This window comes from Dermacentor silvarum, chromosome 1 (genome assembly GCF_013339745.2).
Source record: "Dermacentor silvarum isolate Dsil-2018 chromosome 1, BIME_Dsil_1.4, whole genome shotgun sequence".
Taxonomy (NCBI): Eukaryota; Metazoa; Arthropoda; class Arachnida; order Ixodida; family Ixodidae; genus Dermacentor; species Dermacentor silvarum.
This window is the reverse complement of record NC_051154.1, coordinates 213,124,056-213,140,399: the sequence shown is the minus strand read 5'-3', so window position 1 is coordinate 213,140,399 and position 16,344 is coordinate 213,124,056. Positions and strand designations below refer to the sequence as shown.

Sequence of the window (16,344 nt, the reverse complement as noted above, 5' to 3'; positions counted from 1 at the left end):
TGAAACGGTATGGTCTGCATGCACAAAGCGTTCTTCGTTATTGTATATGTGACGAATACGTTACTGTATACGTGCGTATACGTATTGTATACGTTACTGTATACGTGACGGCACTAATACGGCGCGTGATGATGCCTGCTAACCGAAGAGGGTCACCCGGACGAGTTCCTGTCACTCGCACATAGTCACCTACTGTGAACTCGCGCCATGTTGACCTTGAGCAGGCAAAAGTGGGCTGACGCGATTCAGTCTTCAACCGGTTACTCAGCTCCATGAGCAGGAGGTTCTTGGGGCCCATGTCAAAAAACTGAGCTGGCGTAACCCCTGTCGATGCGAAGGGTGTGTTTCTGTACGAGAATAAAAACTGATCGACGAAATGCTGCATAAACTTGCCATGCTTTTCGTGTTCTCCGATTTGCTTTAGTAGGCTTTTCTTGACGGTTTGCACAAGTCGTTACGCCACCCCATTCGAAGCCAGATGATAAGGCGGAGTAGTGAGGTGGCGTATGCCATTGGAGGCAAGGTGTGTGGAGAACTGCGCAGACGTGAACTGCGGTCCGTTGTCTGTGACGACCATTTCCGGTAGACCGAAACTGGCAAATATTCTTCGCAGCTCTTGCACAGTTGCTTCCGCTGTAGTTGTTTTCATGCACACAACTTCTGCCCATTTGGAATAAGCATCTATCAGGACTAGTAACCAGCATGAGTTTGCAAAAGCAAAGTCCAAGTGCACTCTTTCCCATCGTTTGCTTGCACGGGCCCAAGGTGTGAAGTCTACCTGGGACGGCGTATTTTGCGCAAATTGACAGACTGCACAACTCTGGACAGTGTCTTCTATGTCCGAAGTTTGCTGGGGCCACCACACATGGCTCCTCACAAGCATTTTCATTCAAGTCGCGCCTGGATGTCCTTCGTGCAGCAATTTTAAAACCGGCGTAACAAGCGCACGTGGCAGAATTACGCGATTGCCCCAGTTCACGCAGTCTCGATCCAACGATAGTTCATGGCGTCTAGTAAAGTACGGTCATAGAGAAAGAAATTCAACAAGAGGGGACACTCGGCAAAAACTGGCAACAGGAAACACGTCACGCTATAGTATTGATGCCGAATGTTAGCTGCCGCAAGCATCGAAAAAAAAAAAAGAAAGTGAAATTAAGGTAACCGACATTGTTTTATTTTTTTTTAATTATTTACCGTGAAAACTAAAACGTTTTGCGTAAAAATGAACTTAAGCTTTGCGACTTATTTTTCTTGCGTTACCTAGGGACAGGATCATGCGTCATCCGCCAGACACTCCACCGAAGCGAGCGAGGACGGCTGCGCGCGCGTTTGAGCGCTCGTCCGCGACGACCCGTATGTCTCCTTTTTTATAAATGTAGCCTGATTTCTTGGGCTCCCGGCGTATTCTTGCGTTCCTTCTGCACTGGGACAAGACACCACTGCACTATTGGACTACGGCAAGGTGAGAAATTTTGTTTCACAGGCACGGGACCGAGACTTAAGACGCAGTCAGCGAAAAAAAAATGTCACAGTTTCGCCCTAAGGGCGAAGCAATGAATGCGATAGCAACACAGCAATGTCATACGATGTAAGGTGAGGGGCTTTGGTAGCAATATGAATTGTAGTAAACATGAGCTGATTAAGTAAGCAGGTGTGCTGCGGCGTAAGTAGACCGACATGAAGAGAGACTCGATGACCACGAGAAGGCGCGTGTGAAACGGTGGTGTTGATGAGAAGCGCTTCCCGTGGGCAGCGCGCGTGCGAAGGGACACACCTGTAGCGCTGCACTGCCGATCCGGGCAGCATTACATGTGTAGCGTGCGTTGGAAAATGTGGCCCGACTATTACTAAGTGAATGAACAAGCGTGGTGTGAGCGCGCACAAACAAACATGAATAGATCACACTGAATGACTGCAGACAACGACTGTCAAAACGCTGGCAGCGAGCAGCGGGCGAAGGTACGTGCGGTCTATCGCTTCAACGGAAACTGAGCGTACATAAAGGTCAGAGCCGTGTGGAGATAAGAGACGGTGCGGCGAGCGACGAGCGCGGTTGCTGGCAGAGGAAAAGTGCGCCCCCCCCCCCCCCCCCCCCCCGCTCCCTCCCTCCGGCGCTGGCTGCCCGCTTCCTTGCTTGCGCGTGGGAGAGATAAGAGACCGTGCGGTCGAGCGACGAGCGCGGTTGTTGGCACAGTAGAAGTGCCCCCCCCCCCCCCCCCCCCCCCGCTCCCTCCGGCGCTCGCTTCCCGCTTCGTTGCTTGCGCGTGGGAGATTGAGTGCGTTCGCTCTCCGTGATAGCGCGCGTCCCCGCACGCTTCCGTTCGGGCATACGGCGCGCGGTGAAGATTTTATCTATACGGAACCTCACGGCGACGGCAGAAATCCGGTTGAAGTGTCCATATAATTGCTATCGCAATAAAACAGCTCAGCCGTCCTAGCGCAGTTAATTTCAGTTAATGAATCATGCTGGGACATGTTTCAGACGCTTTCTAGGGGATTATTGTTACTTATTTCGGTTATTTTGAGGCACACTGACCACGCAGCGCGCTGTGACGCAGTTAGCGATAAGCAGCTCGGCCGTGGTGACAAAGTTAGTTTGGCGTGTAATGAATCTTAGAGGGACAAATTTGTGACGTTTTTTGTGGCCCCGCAACAACATATACCTTCTTTCAGTACTCACGCCTGTCGAAAACGCGATGGGCGATTACCAAGAGTGATAACATGGGAGAGTGTTGCTGGCGCCGGCAGAACGCACAAAAGATAACGCCGAGGAACATATCAGAGACTTGTAATTCCAATATTCCGTCTTCTAAAGGACTGAAAACAGGCTTTGCACCCACGCTTTGTCTTGAGTGCGAGTAGAAGGCATTCTGCGAACGTCTAGCATGGTCCGGCTGGGAGCCTCTGTTGCGTCCGTCTCTATGTATGTAGCGTACCGTCGCGTCGCCCGAGGCCAAGTTTTGGAAACGCGAAGTCGCCCGTGTATTTGTGCTGCTAAAGTGCGGGAAATGATGCCCGGAAATGGGGGAATGCTTGGAAATCAAATGTTTTCATATTTTATGGTATTGTTTGGGATGAGTCGGGTATTCTCTACGCCATGTATGTAAAAGCGAATTGCTTTTGTTTGTAATGCCGCCCATTCTCTGCTTTCGCATGTTTCGTCTCTACACGCAGTATTCCTATATCTAAATACCAAAATGACACATGCTTGTAGATGTAACATGCTTGTAATTTACTTTTTTTTTCAGCTGATGCCGTCCGGTGGAGCTTCATACGGGAACTACTGCTTACCTGGGATCACAACGTTGGATGAACGTACAAAAAGCGCGGAACGAGCTTTTATATAGAGCAAAATGAATATTTCCTTATTTCACACGGGGTCTTGCGTCTACTTTGTGAAATTGCACTCGGCAAAGATTCGATGGGACTTGACAGGATCGTTTGCAATCATTTTTACCAAATAACCGATTCCGCACGAAGACCGTGCGCGGTAGGGCAAGAAAAGGCGCAGCCGGCGTGCTAGCTAGCGTTCAAAATGCACGCGCCCAAAACCGAAAACGGAAGTGATTGATGCCGACCGCTCGAAGCGCTGCCGTCAATTCGGTGGCTGGGCTCTATGGGAGTGTCCGCTCTTGTTGAATTCCTTTCTCTATGGTACGGTGCTAAATTTTCGTCGGCAACTTTTGCTGGCCATCCATTTAATGTGAAGTGGACCTTCGATAGGATTGGGTCCTTCTTTGGTGCTTTTCGAATATCTTCAGCTGATAACGGCAGTTCGTCTGATGCAGAGAAAAATTGCACGTAGTCACTGACGTCAGCTTGGTTCTTTAGCGGAAGCCGCAATAATGCGTCTGCATTAGCGAGAGCCTTCCCTTTCCTATATACCCATTTGTAACGATAGGCCGCAAGGAGCAGCATCCAGCGCTGCATTCGGGCAGCTGATAGTGCTGGAATGGGCTTGTGTCCGAGTAAGCCATTTAATGGCAGGTGATCAGAGTATATAGCGAACTCTCGTCCATAAATATATTTATGAAATCGTTTGATAGCGAACACCATGACAAGCGCTTTTTATATTTGGGAGTACCCAGTCTCTGGTTTACCGAGTGTTCGCGAAGCGTATGCTACCGGTTTTTCGTTTCCTTTGATTTCGTGGAAGAGTAGCGCCCCCACTCCGTATTGACCCTTTTCGTGGAGCAGTTTGCTCTAGAGGAACGAGATGGCGATTTCGGTGGCGCGCCATACGTTGCCTCAGCGAATGCGCACGAATACGAAACCACTAATGTTTCTGCCCTGCTACTATGCGATCAGCTGTCGGAAATGCAACTGGGTGTGCGCTAATGCACTGTGCCCAATTCATACTGCAAAATGTGTAACGATAAAGAGAAGACGTGTGCGGTAGTTAGCTGGAACAATAGTGATTCGCAAATTAAGGAAAGGAATCAACCTGTGTCGCCGCTGCTACATAAGGATTGCCTGCGTTGTCGGTCCTTCGCGATGCACGGCTTTCCTTGAGGATAAAAAAGGATAATTCATCCGCCAGCGATGTATGGCTAACCTCCAAAGAAATGACTTCAACTCCGCAACGTCGGCACTTAAGAGTGAGTACCACTCGTTACAAAAGGAAGTAACGACACTTACTGGCATAGTAAGTTTCTCGCACGTTATCTACACACATCCATCCCTACTCGCACGCAAACTTACACGCACCCTATCGCCAAAGTATCACTAATAAGTGAATGTGCGCACACTTGAATCAATGTGCCGAAGCGTGAGTGACGGCGACTACACCAAGACACGAATGTTGGAAACTGAACGTTTCGTGACGGTCCACAGAGTAAGCGATGGACTAGCGATAATACGTCTTTGCTATAAGCTATACCACAAAGTACAGAACATTTACATTCCAAGCTTTGTGCGCCGCAAGAAAAAATCTATCGCAGCAGAGCACACCCGCGAGCGCGATTAGGCTGAAAATAAACAATCAGATAGTAACTTAGTATTACTGAGTCAGAAACATGGCAAGCCGCTGCTTCAAAATGTTTGCCAAATAAAGAACGAGAACAGTGATCCTGATTTAATTCATAAGCGGGAAGTTTGGACAGCTTGGAATACATTTCTAGCCTCGCTTTTAGTACAAGCACCGTATACGCTGCTCGCGCCGTTTGGACAAGGCGTAATGAGCTATGAAAGCACTTACATGTCCTCTAAAGCTGTGGCCAAAGCTTCGTGTCGTCCACATAGTCACCGTCTACGATATGCGTCGAAACGGAGGTTTGCTGCGCCGCACCGGCGTCACGCGCTTGCATTGTAAACACAGAGGCAACGGCGGCAGCTGAGGCAAGCAATGGACGCGTCACCACGTGATAAAACATGGCAGCGCCCACGGGAGCGCCGGGAAAAGGGTCAGTTTGCGCTAAAGTCCCTATATAAGAAAAGTACCGCCATCTACTCTTTCCTCCGCCGCCTCCTCTCCTAAAGCGCTTGCTTTTTTCTTTACTTTTTGCTTGCGAAAGCCAAGACGACGGTGGCGCACCTAGAAAGTCTACGTTGAAGCTTTCAGGCCGGGCGCGCGCCGCCGCCGCCGACTGCGGCTGCGCAGAGGACTTTCAACATGACTCTGAGGCGGAAAAAAATATAAAGAAGTGAAAAACGCGCGCTATCATTGTCCAATCGGAGATACAGGAGAGAGAGAAGCGGCGTTGATCAAAGGATGGCGGTACTTTTCTTATATGGGGATTTTAGTTTGCGCGCGATCTATGCGCCACTACAAGTGAAGCTTTGGGACAGCCTTTGGACACCCGCCGCGGTGGCTCAGTCAGCTAAGGCGTTGCGCTGCTGAGCACGAGATCGCGGGATCGAATCCCGGCTGCGGCGGCCGCATTTCGATGGAGGCGAAATGCAAAAACGCCCGTGTGCTTGCGTTGTAGTGCACGTTAAAGAACCCCAGGTGGTCAAAATTAATCCGGAGCCCTCCACTACGGCGTGCCTCATAATCAGAACTGTTTTTGGCACGTAAAACCCCAGAAAGAAGAAGGGACAGTCTGTGTCAAAACTGGAGAGACGCTGTATGCATTCGCCGTGATACTTTCGATCGCTTATCACAAAAGAAGACTGTACGAGTTCTGAAAATATCAAAGTGCGCATACTCTGCATATGATAGCACGCGTTCGCAATCGATATGAGCAGCGGGAACAATTGTGAGCTTCATATCGTCAAAGCGCAGGGCATACCTCTCAAACGAGCGACGATAAGGAAGTCGTCGTTCGGAATGGCGTATCATTTTCATCGCCTCTCTAGCGGCGGCCGGCGTCGGCAATACTGGGGCGAAACATGAAATGTCGTAGCGCCATCTGAACAGTGAACGGTGCCCATGCAGACGCGTCTGCTACAAGGCCTATTGACTTCTCCGGATTGTAGAAGCTTAGGACACTGTCACTTGTCAACCAACCCTTGCTCCTCTGGAAGCACTCCTCAGCGTCTTTGGGCCACTGCCGAGTTCCCTTAAGTAATTGATATAGCGGTTTCAGCTCTGTGGACATCTTGGGGATGAACTAATTAGAGTAAAAAGATAGCATGCCAAGGTACGCTCTTAGCTCCGATTCATTCCTTGGAGCTGGCGCATTCCTAACAACTTCAGCCTTTTCCGTGCACGGCTTAATTCCACTTGCGCTAATAATATGCCCCAGATAGGTGACAGAGTTTTTGAAGAACTTACATTTCTCTTGCTTGAGCCGAACGCCGTGCTCCCGAAACCGAGTAAGGACGGCTTCAACGCGTTCGAAACATTTCCTTTCGGACGCTCCAGTGATGAAGACATCATCGAGATAGCAGGCAACGCTCTTCACGCCTTTTAATACTTGATCCGTCACCGACTGGAATATGGCTGGGGCACTGAAAATTCCGTATGGCATGCGGAGGCACTGAAATAAACCGATGTGCGTGTTAAGCATCAACAGCTTTTGAGAGTCAGGGTGTACTTTTATTTATTGGTACGCAGTGATCACGTCTAAGACAGTGAAGACCTTGCCTTCCGCAATTACTGCAAAGATGAATAATGCCCCATCATTATGCAAGGATTTAAGGTAACTTTAAAGTCTCCACACAGCCTCACCTTCTTGTCTGCCTTAGGGACGATGACCACTGGTGTAGACAGTCGCTTTGTGCCACGGGAACCAAGACCCCGTTCCGTTCGAGCTGTCGAATTTCTTCTTCTGCTGTCCGCAGGGAAAAGGGAACCAGTCAAGCCTTGCAGAAAACTGGTCTGGCGTCTTCCTTTAGGACCAGCTGTGCTTTGTGTCCCTTTATTAGCGCTACCTCCGTAGAAAAACGTCGATATACTTGCGTAGCAGCTCCTCCACCATTCCGTCTGTCTGCACCGTGAATACGCTCTTCCAGTCAATCCTCAGTTCTGCAAGCCAGTCACGTCCAAGTAGTGACGGCTTCCTTCCAGGTACAACCACGACAGGCAACGTCTTGCGTTGTTCTCGGTAGACCACAGGCACTTCCGCTTGCCCTACAATTTCCAGTGGTGCGCCTCCGTACGTTCTAAGTTGCAGTCCTGTTTTGACTAGTGGCTGTAAACACGACAGGGACGAAGAGACGCTCTCGCTAATAATCGAGACAGCGGCTCCTGCAATGTGCACTTGCACTCGGTAAGGTCGAGTCGTCGGCCCCCTTTGCTGAACGTGAAAAAGTTGTAACTCTTCCACTTCTTCATCGTTGTCGTTGAACGCATGAACCGCTTCTCGTTTTTTTGCATGCCCGAGCCAGATGACCGGTCATTTTACAATAATGACACCTTGCCTTTCGATATGAACAGTCTCCAGCATCGTGTTGCTCCGCACGTCGGTACCAAGAGTTACCGGCTGCAAGACCAACCGAATTCTTCGCCTTTTGTTTTTGTTGACCCTTCTGAATGACGTGGACGCCTTCGTCGAGAAAAGTCCTGTCAGAACTTGGGCGGAAGCCTTTCGATTCTTTCCCAGCCAGTTCCGCGCTTCTTGCTATGTCACACGCGGTTTCGAAGCTTAGCTCCTTTTTCTTCAGAAGGCTGGCTTGAAGCGTCACTGAGGCTAGCCACGAACCTGTCTCGAAGAGCATCGTCCAGGAACGTCCCAAAATTGCATCTTGCTGCCATATGGCGTAGTTCCACTGGAAATGCGGAAATTTTCTCACCTGCCATCTGACAGCGGCGATTAAACTTAAACCTTTCGGCGATAACTTTGCTTCCCGGAGAGTAGTGTTCTCTCAGGACTGCGACGATTTCATCGAATGATTTTTCTTCTGGCTTCGCTGGTAGCAACAGGTCCCTTAGCATTTTGTAGGGGCGTTACCAATGGCCATTATAAATTCAGATTTCTTCAGGCTGTCATCCTTGTTTTGGGTCACTTTCCAGCAGTGACCAAATCTTTCAACATAAGACATGAAATCTGCTTCGCCGTCATCGACGAAAGGCTCAAAATCCAAAAACTTCGTCATTCTTCTCGTACTGCGCAATCTCGGCCTAGGCGTCGTATCCAATCTTCGTCGCCACTTGTTGTAGCATGCATACAGACGCCACGCAGATAGCAGAAATATGAATGATTTTTTCCCCAAAAACGCGCGCTGTTTATCTAGGTACGAACAGGGGGTGTGGCATTAACGTCATGCTGTCACAACACTATAAATTCTCAAAATTTGCCTTTTCGATAAAGACGAACCTGCTATATTTATTATTCATTATTACGGTATCCAGATTACTGGAAAAGTGTCATTTATCATCTTTGCTGTAGTGTCTTCCTGCTTTACCAAGTACGAGTCACTTTACAGCTTACTAGTTATACACTGCATCTGAAGCAATAAAAAAACAAAAACAAAAAAAAAAACAAACCGAGAAAGGTGGCTGGTAATAAAACCACAGCAAAAGCTAATCACCACAGGAAAGTATATTGGCCCCTATCTAAAGTATATTAGAAGTCTGTGTAGCTCAATAAAGAAGATGGGAAGCAGTCTGAATAAATAAACGAGGCAGGTCCATAGAAAAAGTAATGAACAAGTATAATTGTCTGGTGTTAGGCTACAGTGCACCAATATATACGAATATCTATGATTGGCAAACTATGTCCGAGTATGTATTTAGAACGACGCGTAATGTGCCTAGCAATACACCGGAACCATGTAGTGCCAAAGCGTCTTAGCTTATTGCTCTTGGCAGTTATTTTACATTTTTCCCAGTGCGTCATGAAACCCCATACATATCAATTTTACATTTTTCGGTCCTACAATATACACATGACAGCACGTTCTTAGTATGCACGCCCTACATACTAACTGCAATGAAAGCATGAACAAGCACCTTATTCTGAAACACTGACGAGTGACGTTTGTATCAGCACTAATGCTGCTTACATAAAGCATTGTGATAAATAAATGAGAAGGGAGAAAGTAACTGGTTGATTGCACAGAACAACTTCGCTGGCAGCGTTCAAGAAAAAAAGACATTTGAGGCTACATTTCCAACATTGGCGAAGTCCTCGCTGGAGAATGGCGGGATCCTTGAGCTGTGGGGCAGAAAATGAACACAAAGCTTAAATTCTGGGCATGAAAATTTTTCCGCAGTGCCCGCTCTCACCGCGCCACAATTCACTTTATTTTGACACTTGAATAAAACTGCTTTAGGTAGAAAAAATATATCAGACCAAAATGTACCCGCAATCTTCTATGATTAGATGCTCAAGGCCTAGCACCTTTTTATGATCTGGACGAGCCATGTTTTGAGGCAACAACAACAACAATAACATCCGGTCATCCGCTGGTTTTGCCGTCAATATTGTGCTGTGACCTAGGTTGATCCCAATTGGAGTGTTCTTCTGGAAGGAGGTAAACAAAATGGAAAAGTAACTTGAAGTCGAAGTTCTTAAATTTGTGAAATAGGCTGCAATATGGTAAAATTCCAGCTCCTGCATAGCGAGCCCGATAGAGAACAATGCGCATGAAAGGCACCACGCTTCATTAAGAAAAGACAGACAGCTGATGCTGTGAAGAATGTACTGACATCTTTCATTATAAGCATTGTCACGCTAAATCATGGTTAAGCTACAGTGAGGGACCTGGTTTATTTCCCATAGATACAGTGAAATTAGGATTTCTGACAAGACAAAGAAAACTACAAGTTCCTTTCAGGTGCAAAAATTTTCAATAGGTTTATCATTATTCCCTCCAATTCAGTCGCACATGTTCAAGTCTAAACGTCTTCATTCATGAACTTCGTTTCTGTGAATACGAAAAATATGACCACGTCAATGCAGAATAAGCCACAATTTCGCAAATTTTGTGTATAGGTGGAATAACAGCTCTCGTTATCGAAATGATGAACATATCTAGAAAGTGTGTCTGCCAGAAACTGGCAAGTTCTCATGATGTTCCCACACGTGACATGAACGACAAATAAAAGAAATCGTGGATTCATGCTCCGAGCTACGCAAAGCGATACGTAAAGCGAAGAAACGGGAGCGAGTTCATGTGCTGGTGCAGTTGAACGCAACTTCTATGAATCTCTCTCACACACACACACACACACACACACACACACACACACACACACACACACACACACACACGCACACGCACACGCACACGCACACGCACACGCACACACGCACGCACGCACGCAGAGAGAGAGAGAGAGAAAAAAAATAGAAAGAGAAAACGTAAGTCAGAACACTGGCCCTACTATACGCGAACAATCAATAACGCAGCATGGCAGTCAGATAACGCCTCCCTCGACGGCAACGATGTCCTCGAGGCACGCAACACCAATGCCCAGTTCGGCGAGAACGCATGTTTTACTAAAAAATGCAAAGTATTGCTTTCAACTTCACTAGCGGCGATGTCCTTAGTAAGCGATACTCTAAAAAGAAAAAAAAACAAAACAAACAAACTCAAAGCGCACTCAGCAAACTGTAGTTGCTCGGCAGACCTAGGAGACACAGTTCCAGGTCCAGTGAAGTGGTGCCGCCACCGCTTGCACGCTCAGTCGCTCACTTTTTCACCCAAGAGCGCGCACTGAAGTACGCTTCCTGCAGCTTCTGCTGCAGCGGAGCCCAGGCATGTCGGGGCAGGCAGCGGAAAAAATGTGCATGCACGTTGTGCGGGCCCCCACGATTTTAGAGCGCAGCGCCCGGTCCTGCGTTTCGCTAGTTTCGCGTCGGCCTACGAGCACAGCGAAGGATGAAAGAGCGAATGGGGAGCGCATATTGGGGAATGAAATAGTGCGCGAGGAGGAAAGCGGAGGAGGAGGGTATGGCGAAAGCCTAGAAGAAAAGCGTAGTGCCGCGCAAGACGGGCTCTGCGGTGACGACCGCTACGAGATGGCGCCAGAGTAGCGCGCAGTCTAAAGCCCCTTTAGCGCAGTCGTCTGTTCACCGATGGCATGCGGCGAGCGCGTCTACCGACACGATATATAAAAACAAAGCGCTGCATGAGCGGAGGTCTGTCTGCGGCGTCTGCTGTGAATCGCGCCCACGCGTCGCCCTCGCGCTGCCTCTCGCGATCTCCCGATTAGCGAGGCAGTGGCGCTACACTTCGCTCCGTTTGCATGTGTCACACGAGACAGATGGTCCGCGCTAGCCAATATATCGCGAAATGAAGCTGCGAAATAATGCGAAATAGAGCTGCGCTCAAATTTCGCATTAGGGAGTGTCGTAATCGTCAGTGAATGTTCTGCTACAGGCATTGCACTCTCACCCCTTTGCCTGTCTTTTCTTTATTCCTCTTCAGACAGTGCGCATGCGTGTGTCTTACTCTGCTTTCTCACTAAGTGTGCATGCTTCGAGCACCGACCATCTTCTATCGAGTAAAAGTAACATGTATACCTTCAAGTAATTAGTTTAACGCGTCAATAGGGCAAAATATAGCGAAGCGCTTATTGCCAATTAACGCACATTTTCTGATGTCCACCGCTAATACGCTCGTATGAATCTTGACCAGCAAAAATTATTTTTTGCTCTCGAATCCCCTATATTCATTAATTGGAGACAGTGGTCGCTGAAACGTCGAGTATGTGTATAGGGCCCTTCGTGTTCGAGTAAAACATAATTTGACGCTAGTTTTCCACATAGAGCCTTGTTTGCCCTCTTTTTTTTTTTCACGGTCGGATTAATCCAGAGGGAAGGGATACGGGCTGCAAGATTACTGATCGCATGCACGCACTAGTCCGATGAACGACACAAGAAATGAATGTCATTGCATAAAAGCATTTATTGGTACAAAGCTCGAACCGACGGACAGTGTAATGGCGTATTTCAAGCAGAATATAAGAAAACGCGAACACGTGCTATTCATAAAAATGCAGAGCCATTAAAGGAATTAACCTAATTCGAGATAAGGGTTAAGTGGAATGCTAAGAGAAGGAAGAGGCGTAGCAGAAAAATTTTCCTGCACCAGAAATTCTAGTACTTCAGCGAGCGGCTCAGAGCAAGAGTTCATTCAACGCTCCGATACAAACGCAGAATCAAGTCCATGCAAGGACTCACGTTGACAGATAAGGCGCCGCTCCCACCACTCATTGACGCCGGGATGAACATTGAAATGATCAGCGGGTGTTTCCCACAATAACCGACACAATGGGCACAATTCATTTTCGGGCTGTGTCAAGGAGCAGTTTTGCTTCCAGTCGAAATAACTCTCGTACATGGCGCGGTCGTTCAGGAGATCCCGCAATCGGGCAGCAAGTTCGCCTGGTTCCCGAAAGTCAGCCGAGCTGACCACCGAGTGGTCGGGAACGTTCAGATTGGAATTTGGTGGCGCCAACACGACGGGAATTATGCTGTATTCAAACGCGTCGTAGATGAGCTCGTAGGCACTTTGGAAGCACTCGGGTTTCAAAGAGACGACTATGAAGTGGTAGTTTTCAGCGATATTCTGTATGCACTCACTTCGCGATGAGCACTCGTTCGCTCCGCAATCAGGAAACAGGCGTATGCTAACCGTGCCCTCAGTACTAGTTTCGGCATTGACCGATCTGCAGCCAGCTGGGTCGTCAACTGTACCGAGGGACAGTATTTGGTTCTCGAAGCGGTACTGTTCACAGCTGCCGACGACCCAAGCGGCGTCTTTCCTCTTCTCAGATGTCAGGTTATCACGGGGCCGCTCGATGGTCTCGGCCAGTGGCTTGTCCGTGGCCGAGCCACAGCGCCATGTCTTGTAAGGCACGACAATGTCTGCGTCGTCGCTGTAGGCCATGGTCCAGGTGAACATGTCACTTGCGAACCGCCGGAGGAGCAAGTCACTGCGAGTAGCGCGTGCTCCCTCTGGAGGTCGGGGGTGCTTGGCCCAAAAAACCCAGGGCTGAAAGCTGGTGCGTAGTGTAGGAATGTTCAAGTATTTCAAGTTGTCAGCGACAAAGACGACAGCGTCGCTTGAACTCAGCTCGTACTGGTCTTCGGTGACTTCGCACACGACCCAACGGTTACTTCCGATAGGGCAGACGGCGTCCCCGGCGGTCCACCACCTACCAACTCCGGTTCGGTTCCACAGCAGCATGCGAGGAAGCCTGTCGCCATATTTGCGCTTTCGCCATGGCAAAGGATACGGTGGCAGCGGAGTCGCCGTCGTCGGACATGCTGGCATAACCGCATTGCCAACAGGATGTTTTGTACAGAAAATATCACTTCGCGGCAATACCGCAGCAATCAGCACTGCTGTTAAAAGACAACATCCGTACATGTACCGGCTCCTCTTAATGTGCTTTCCGATTACACCTATGCCTCGGACGGGCACGCCGTCATGGCCGCCGCCATGGGCCTCCGGCACGCCGCCGTCATGGCCGCCGCCGCCGCCGCCGCCATGGGCCTCCGGCACGCCGCCGTCATGGCCGCCGCCGCCGCCGCCATGGGCCTCCGGCACGCCGCCGTCATGGCCGCCGCCGCCGCCGCCGCCATGGGCCTCCGGCACGCCGCCGTCATGGCCGCCGCCGCCGCCGCCGCCATGGGCCTCCGGCACGCCGCCGTCATGGCCGCCGCCGCCGCCGCCGCCATGGGCCTCCGGCACGCCGCCGTCATGGCCGCCGCCGCCGCCGCCGCCATGGGCCTCCGGCACGCCGCCGTCATGGCCGCCGCCGCCGCCGCCGCCATGGGCCTCCGGCACGCCGCCGTCATGGCCGCCGCCGCGCCGTCATGGCCGCCGCCGCCGCCGCCGCCATGGGCCTCCGGCACGTCGCCGTCATGGCCGCCGCCGCCGCCGCCGCCATGGGCCTCCGGCACGTCGCCGTCATGGCCGCCGCCGCCGCCGCCGCCATGGGCCTCCGGCACGTCGCCGTCATGGCCGCCGCCGCCGCCGCCGCCATGGGCCTCCGGCACGTCGCCGTCATGGCCGCCGCCGCCGCCGCCGCCATGGGCCTCCGGCACGTCGCCGTCATGGCCGCCGCCGCCGTCATGGGCCTCCGGCACGCCGCCGTCATGGCCGCCGCCGCCGCCATGGGCCTCCGGCACGCCGCCGTCATGGCCGCCGCCGCCGCCGTCATGGCCGCCGCCGCCGCCGCCGCCATGGGCCTCCGGCACGTCGCCGTCATGGCCGCCGCCGCCGCCGCCGTCATGGGCCTCCGGCACGCCGCCGTCATGGCCGCCGCCGCCGCCATGGGCCTCCGGCACGCCGCCGTCATGGCCGCCGCCGCCGCCGCCGCCATGGGCCTCCGGCACGCCGCCGTCATGGCCGCCGCCGCCGCCGTCATGGCCGCCGCCGCCGCCGCCGCCATGGGCCTCCGGCACGTCGCCGTCATGGCCGCCGCCGCCGCCATGGGCCTCCGGCACGTCGCCGTCATGGCCGCCGCCGCCGCCGCCGCCATGGGCCTCCGGCACGTCGCCGTCATGGCCGCCGCCGCCGTCATGGGCCTCCGGCACGCCGCCGTCATGGCCGCCGCCGCCGTCATGGGCCTCCGGCACGCCGCCGTCATGGCCGCCGCCGCCGTCATGGGCCTCCGGCACGCCGCCGTCATGGCCGCCGCCGCCGTCATGGGCCTCCGGCACGCCGCCGTCATGGCCGCCGCCGCCGTCATGGGCCTCCGGCACGCCGCCGTCATGGCCGCCGCCGCCGTCATGGGCCTCCGGCACGCCGCCGTCATGGCCGCCGCCGCCGTCATGGGCCTCCGGCACGCCGCCGTCATGGCCGCCGCCGCCGTCATGGGCCTCCGGCACGCCGCCGTCATGGCCGCCGCCGCCGTCATGGGCCTCCGGCGCGTCGCCTTCATGGCCGCCGCCGCCGTCATGGGCGCCCTCCGCGTCTTCCGGCACGCCGCCGCCATGGGCGCCCTCCGCGTCTTCCGGCACGCCGCCGCCATGGGCGCCCTCCGCGTCTTCCGGCACGCCTTCATCCTCGCCGTCCTCCGGTACGCCGCTATGGGCGCCCTCGCCGTCTTCCGGCTCTTGATTGTCGTCGGAGCCTTCCGGAGCGTTATCGTCGCCACCGGGTCCTCCTCGAGCGTCCTCGCCGGATCCGTCCTGACCTTCAGCGCCGCCAGCCTGGTGGACGGTTTTGCGTCTTGTCATGGTGAAACTGGAAGTGTAAGGATGTGGACGGGAAAAGTAGGTAAAGCAAGAAACATCGACCAAATCGAGTAAACGTTACGGAACCTCAGTGGTCTATTAGTGATGTGTTAAGCGAATCGAACCCTTGACGATGGGTATAGGCAATATCGAACAGAGCAATCACTAGCCTTTTTTTTAAAGCGTCGATGGGCATCAAAGCAGCAAAGTACAAGTCCCATAAGCGACAACGTTGCACCGTCTGACCATATTTCAAATCAGACGTAACGTTTCATCTAAAGGGCCGCTGGTGCCCTTGCTTCTAAGCAGAGCCAAAAAAAGACGGATTGGGAGGAGCAGTGAACAGCGCTGGAGGGCAGAAATGAAACCGTGCTCCACTATGACCGAGTCTAAATTCAGATGCTAGCATTGCATCAACGCAAATGCGGCGGTAAAGCATGTTAAATAAAAGCAGTCCTTACGTTCTGCTAACAGGACAGGGCCGTCGATCTTTAAGCGCCTCGCGGCTCACTTCGAGTAGAAATGAATCGCTCGCGTTGGTTCTCCTGGTTTTGTAGCAGTATATTTTTCCCGCAAGGAAATTATGCCTACAATTCCTCGTTGGCTCGTGAACATACGCTGTCGATAAGTAGCGAAATCTGAGTCCGCTGCGCCGACAGCAATCGATAAAATAGCTGTTCGTTCTCTAGATTATGCCAAGCGACGTCATCGACTAGACAGAAAATGAACAAAAGTATAATCGTGATATCTGGTGATTTATCATAGCGCACTTTTGAGGATGCGCTTGAGTCTCGAGTTCGTGGGGCAGAAATCGCATAGCCTGTAG

At 52.0% G+C, this 16,344-nt stretch overlaps 1 protein-coding gene across 1 annotated transcript; it reads right to left on the bottom strand.

Annotated features, from left to right (window-relative positions):
* Positions 1 to 13,739: 13,739 nt before the first annotated feature.
* LOC119436856 (glycine, alanine and asparagine-rich protein-like) lies at positions 13,740 to 15,223 on the bottom strand. Its single transcript, XM_037703871.2, has 2 exons — positions 14,750 to 15,223; positions 13,740 to 14,459 (listed from the first exon to the last, which is right to left on the bottom strand). Exons 1-2 carry the CDS (start codon positions 15,221 to 15,223, stop codon positions 13,740 to 13,742), a joined length of 1,194 nt encoding a protein of 397 aa, XP_037559799.2.
* Positions 15,224 to 16,344: the final 1,121 nt, after the last annotated feature.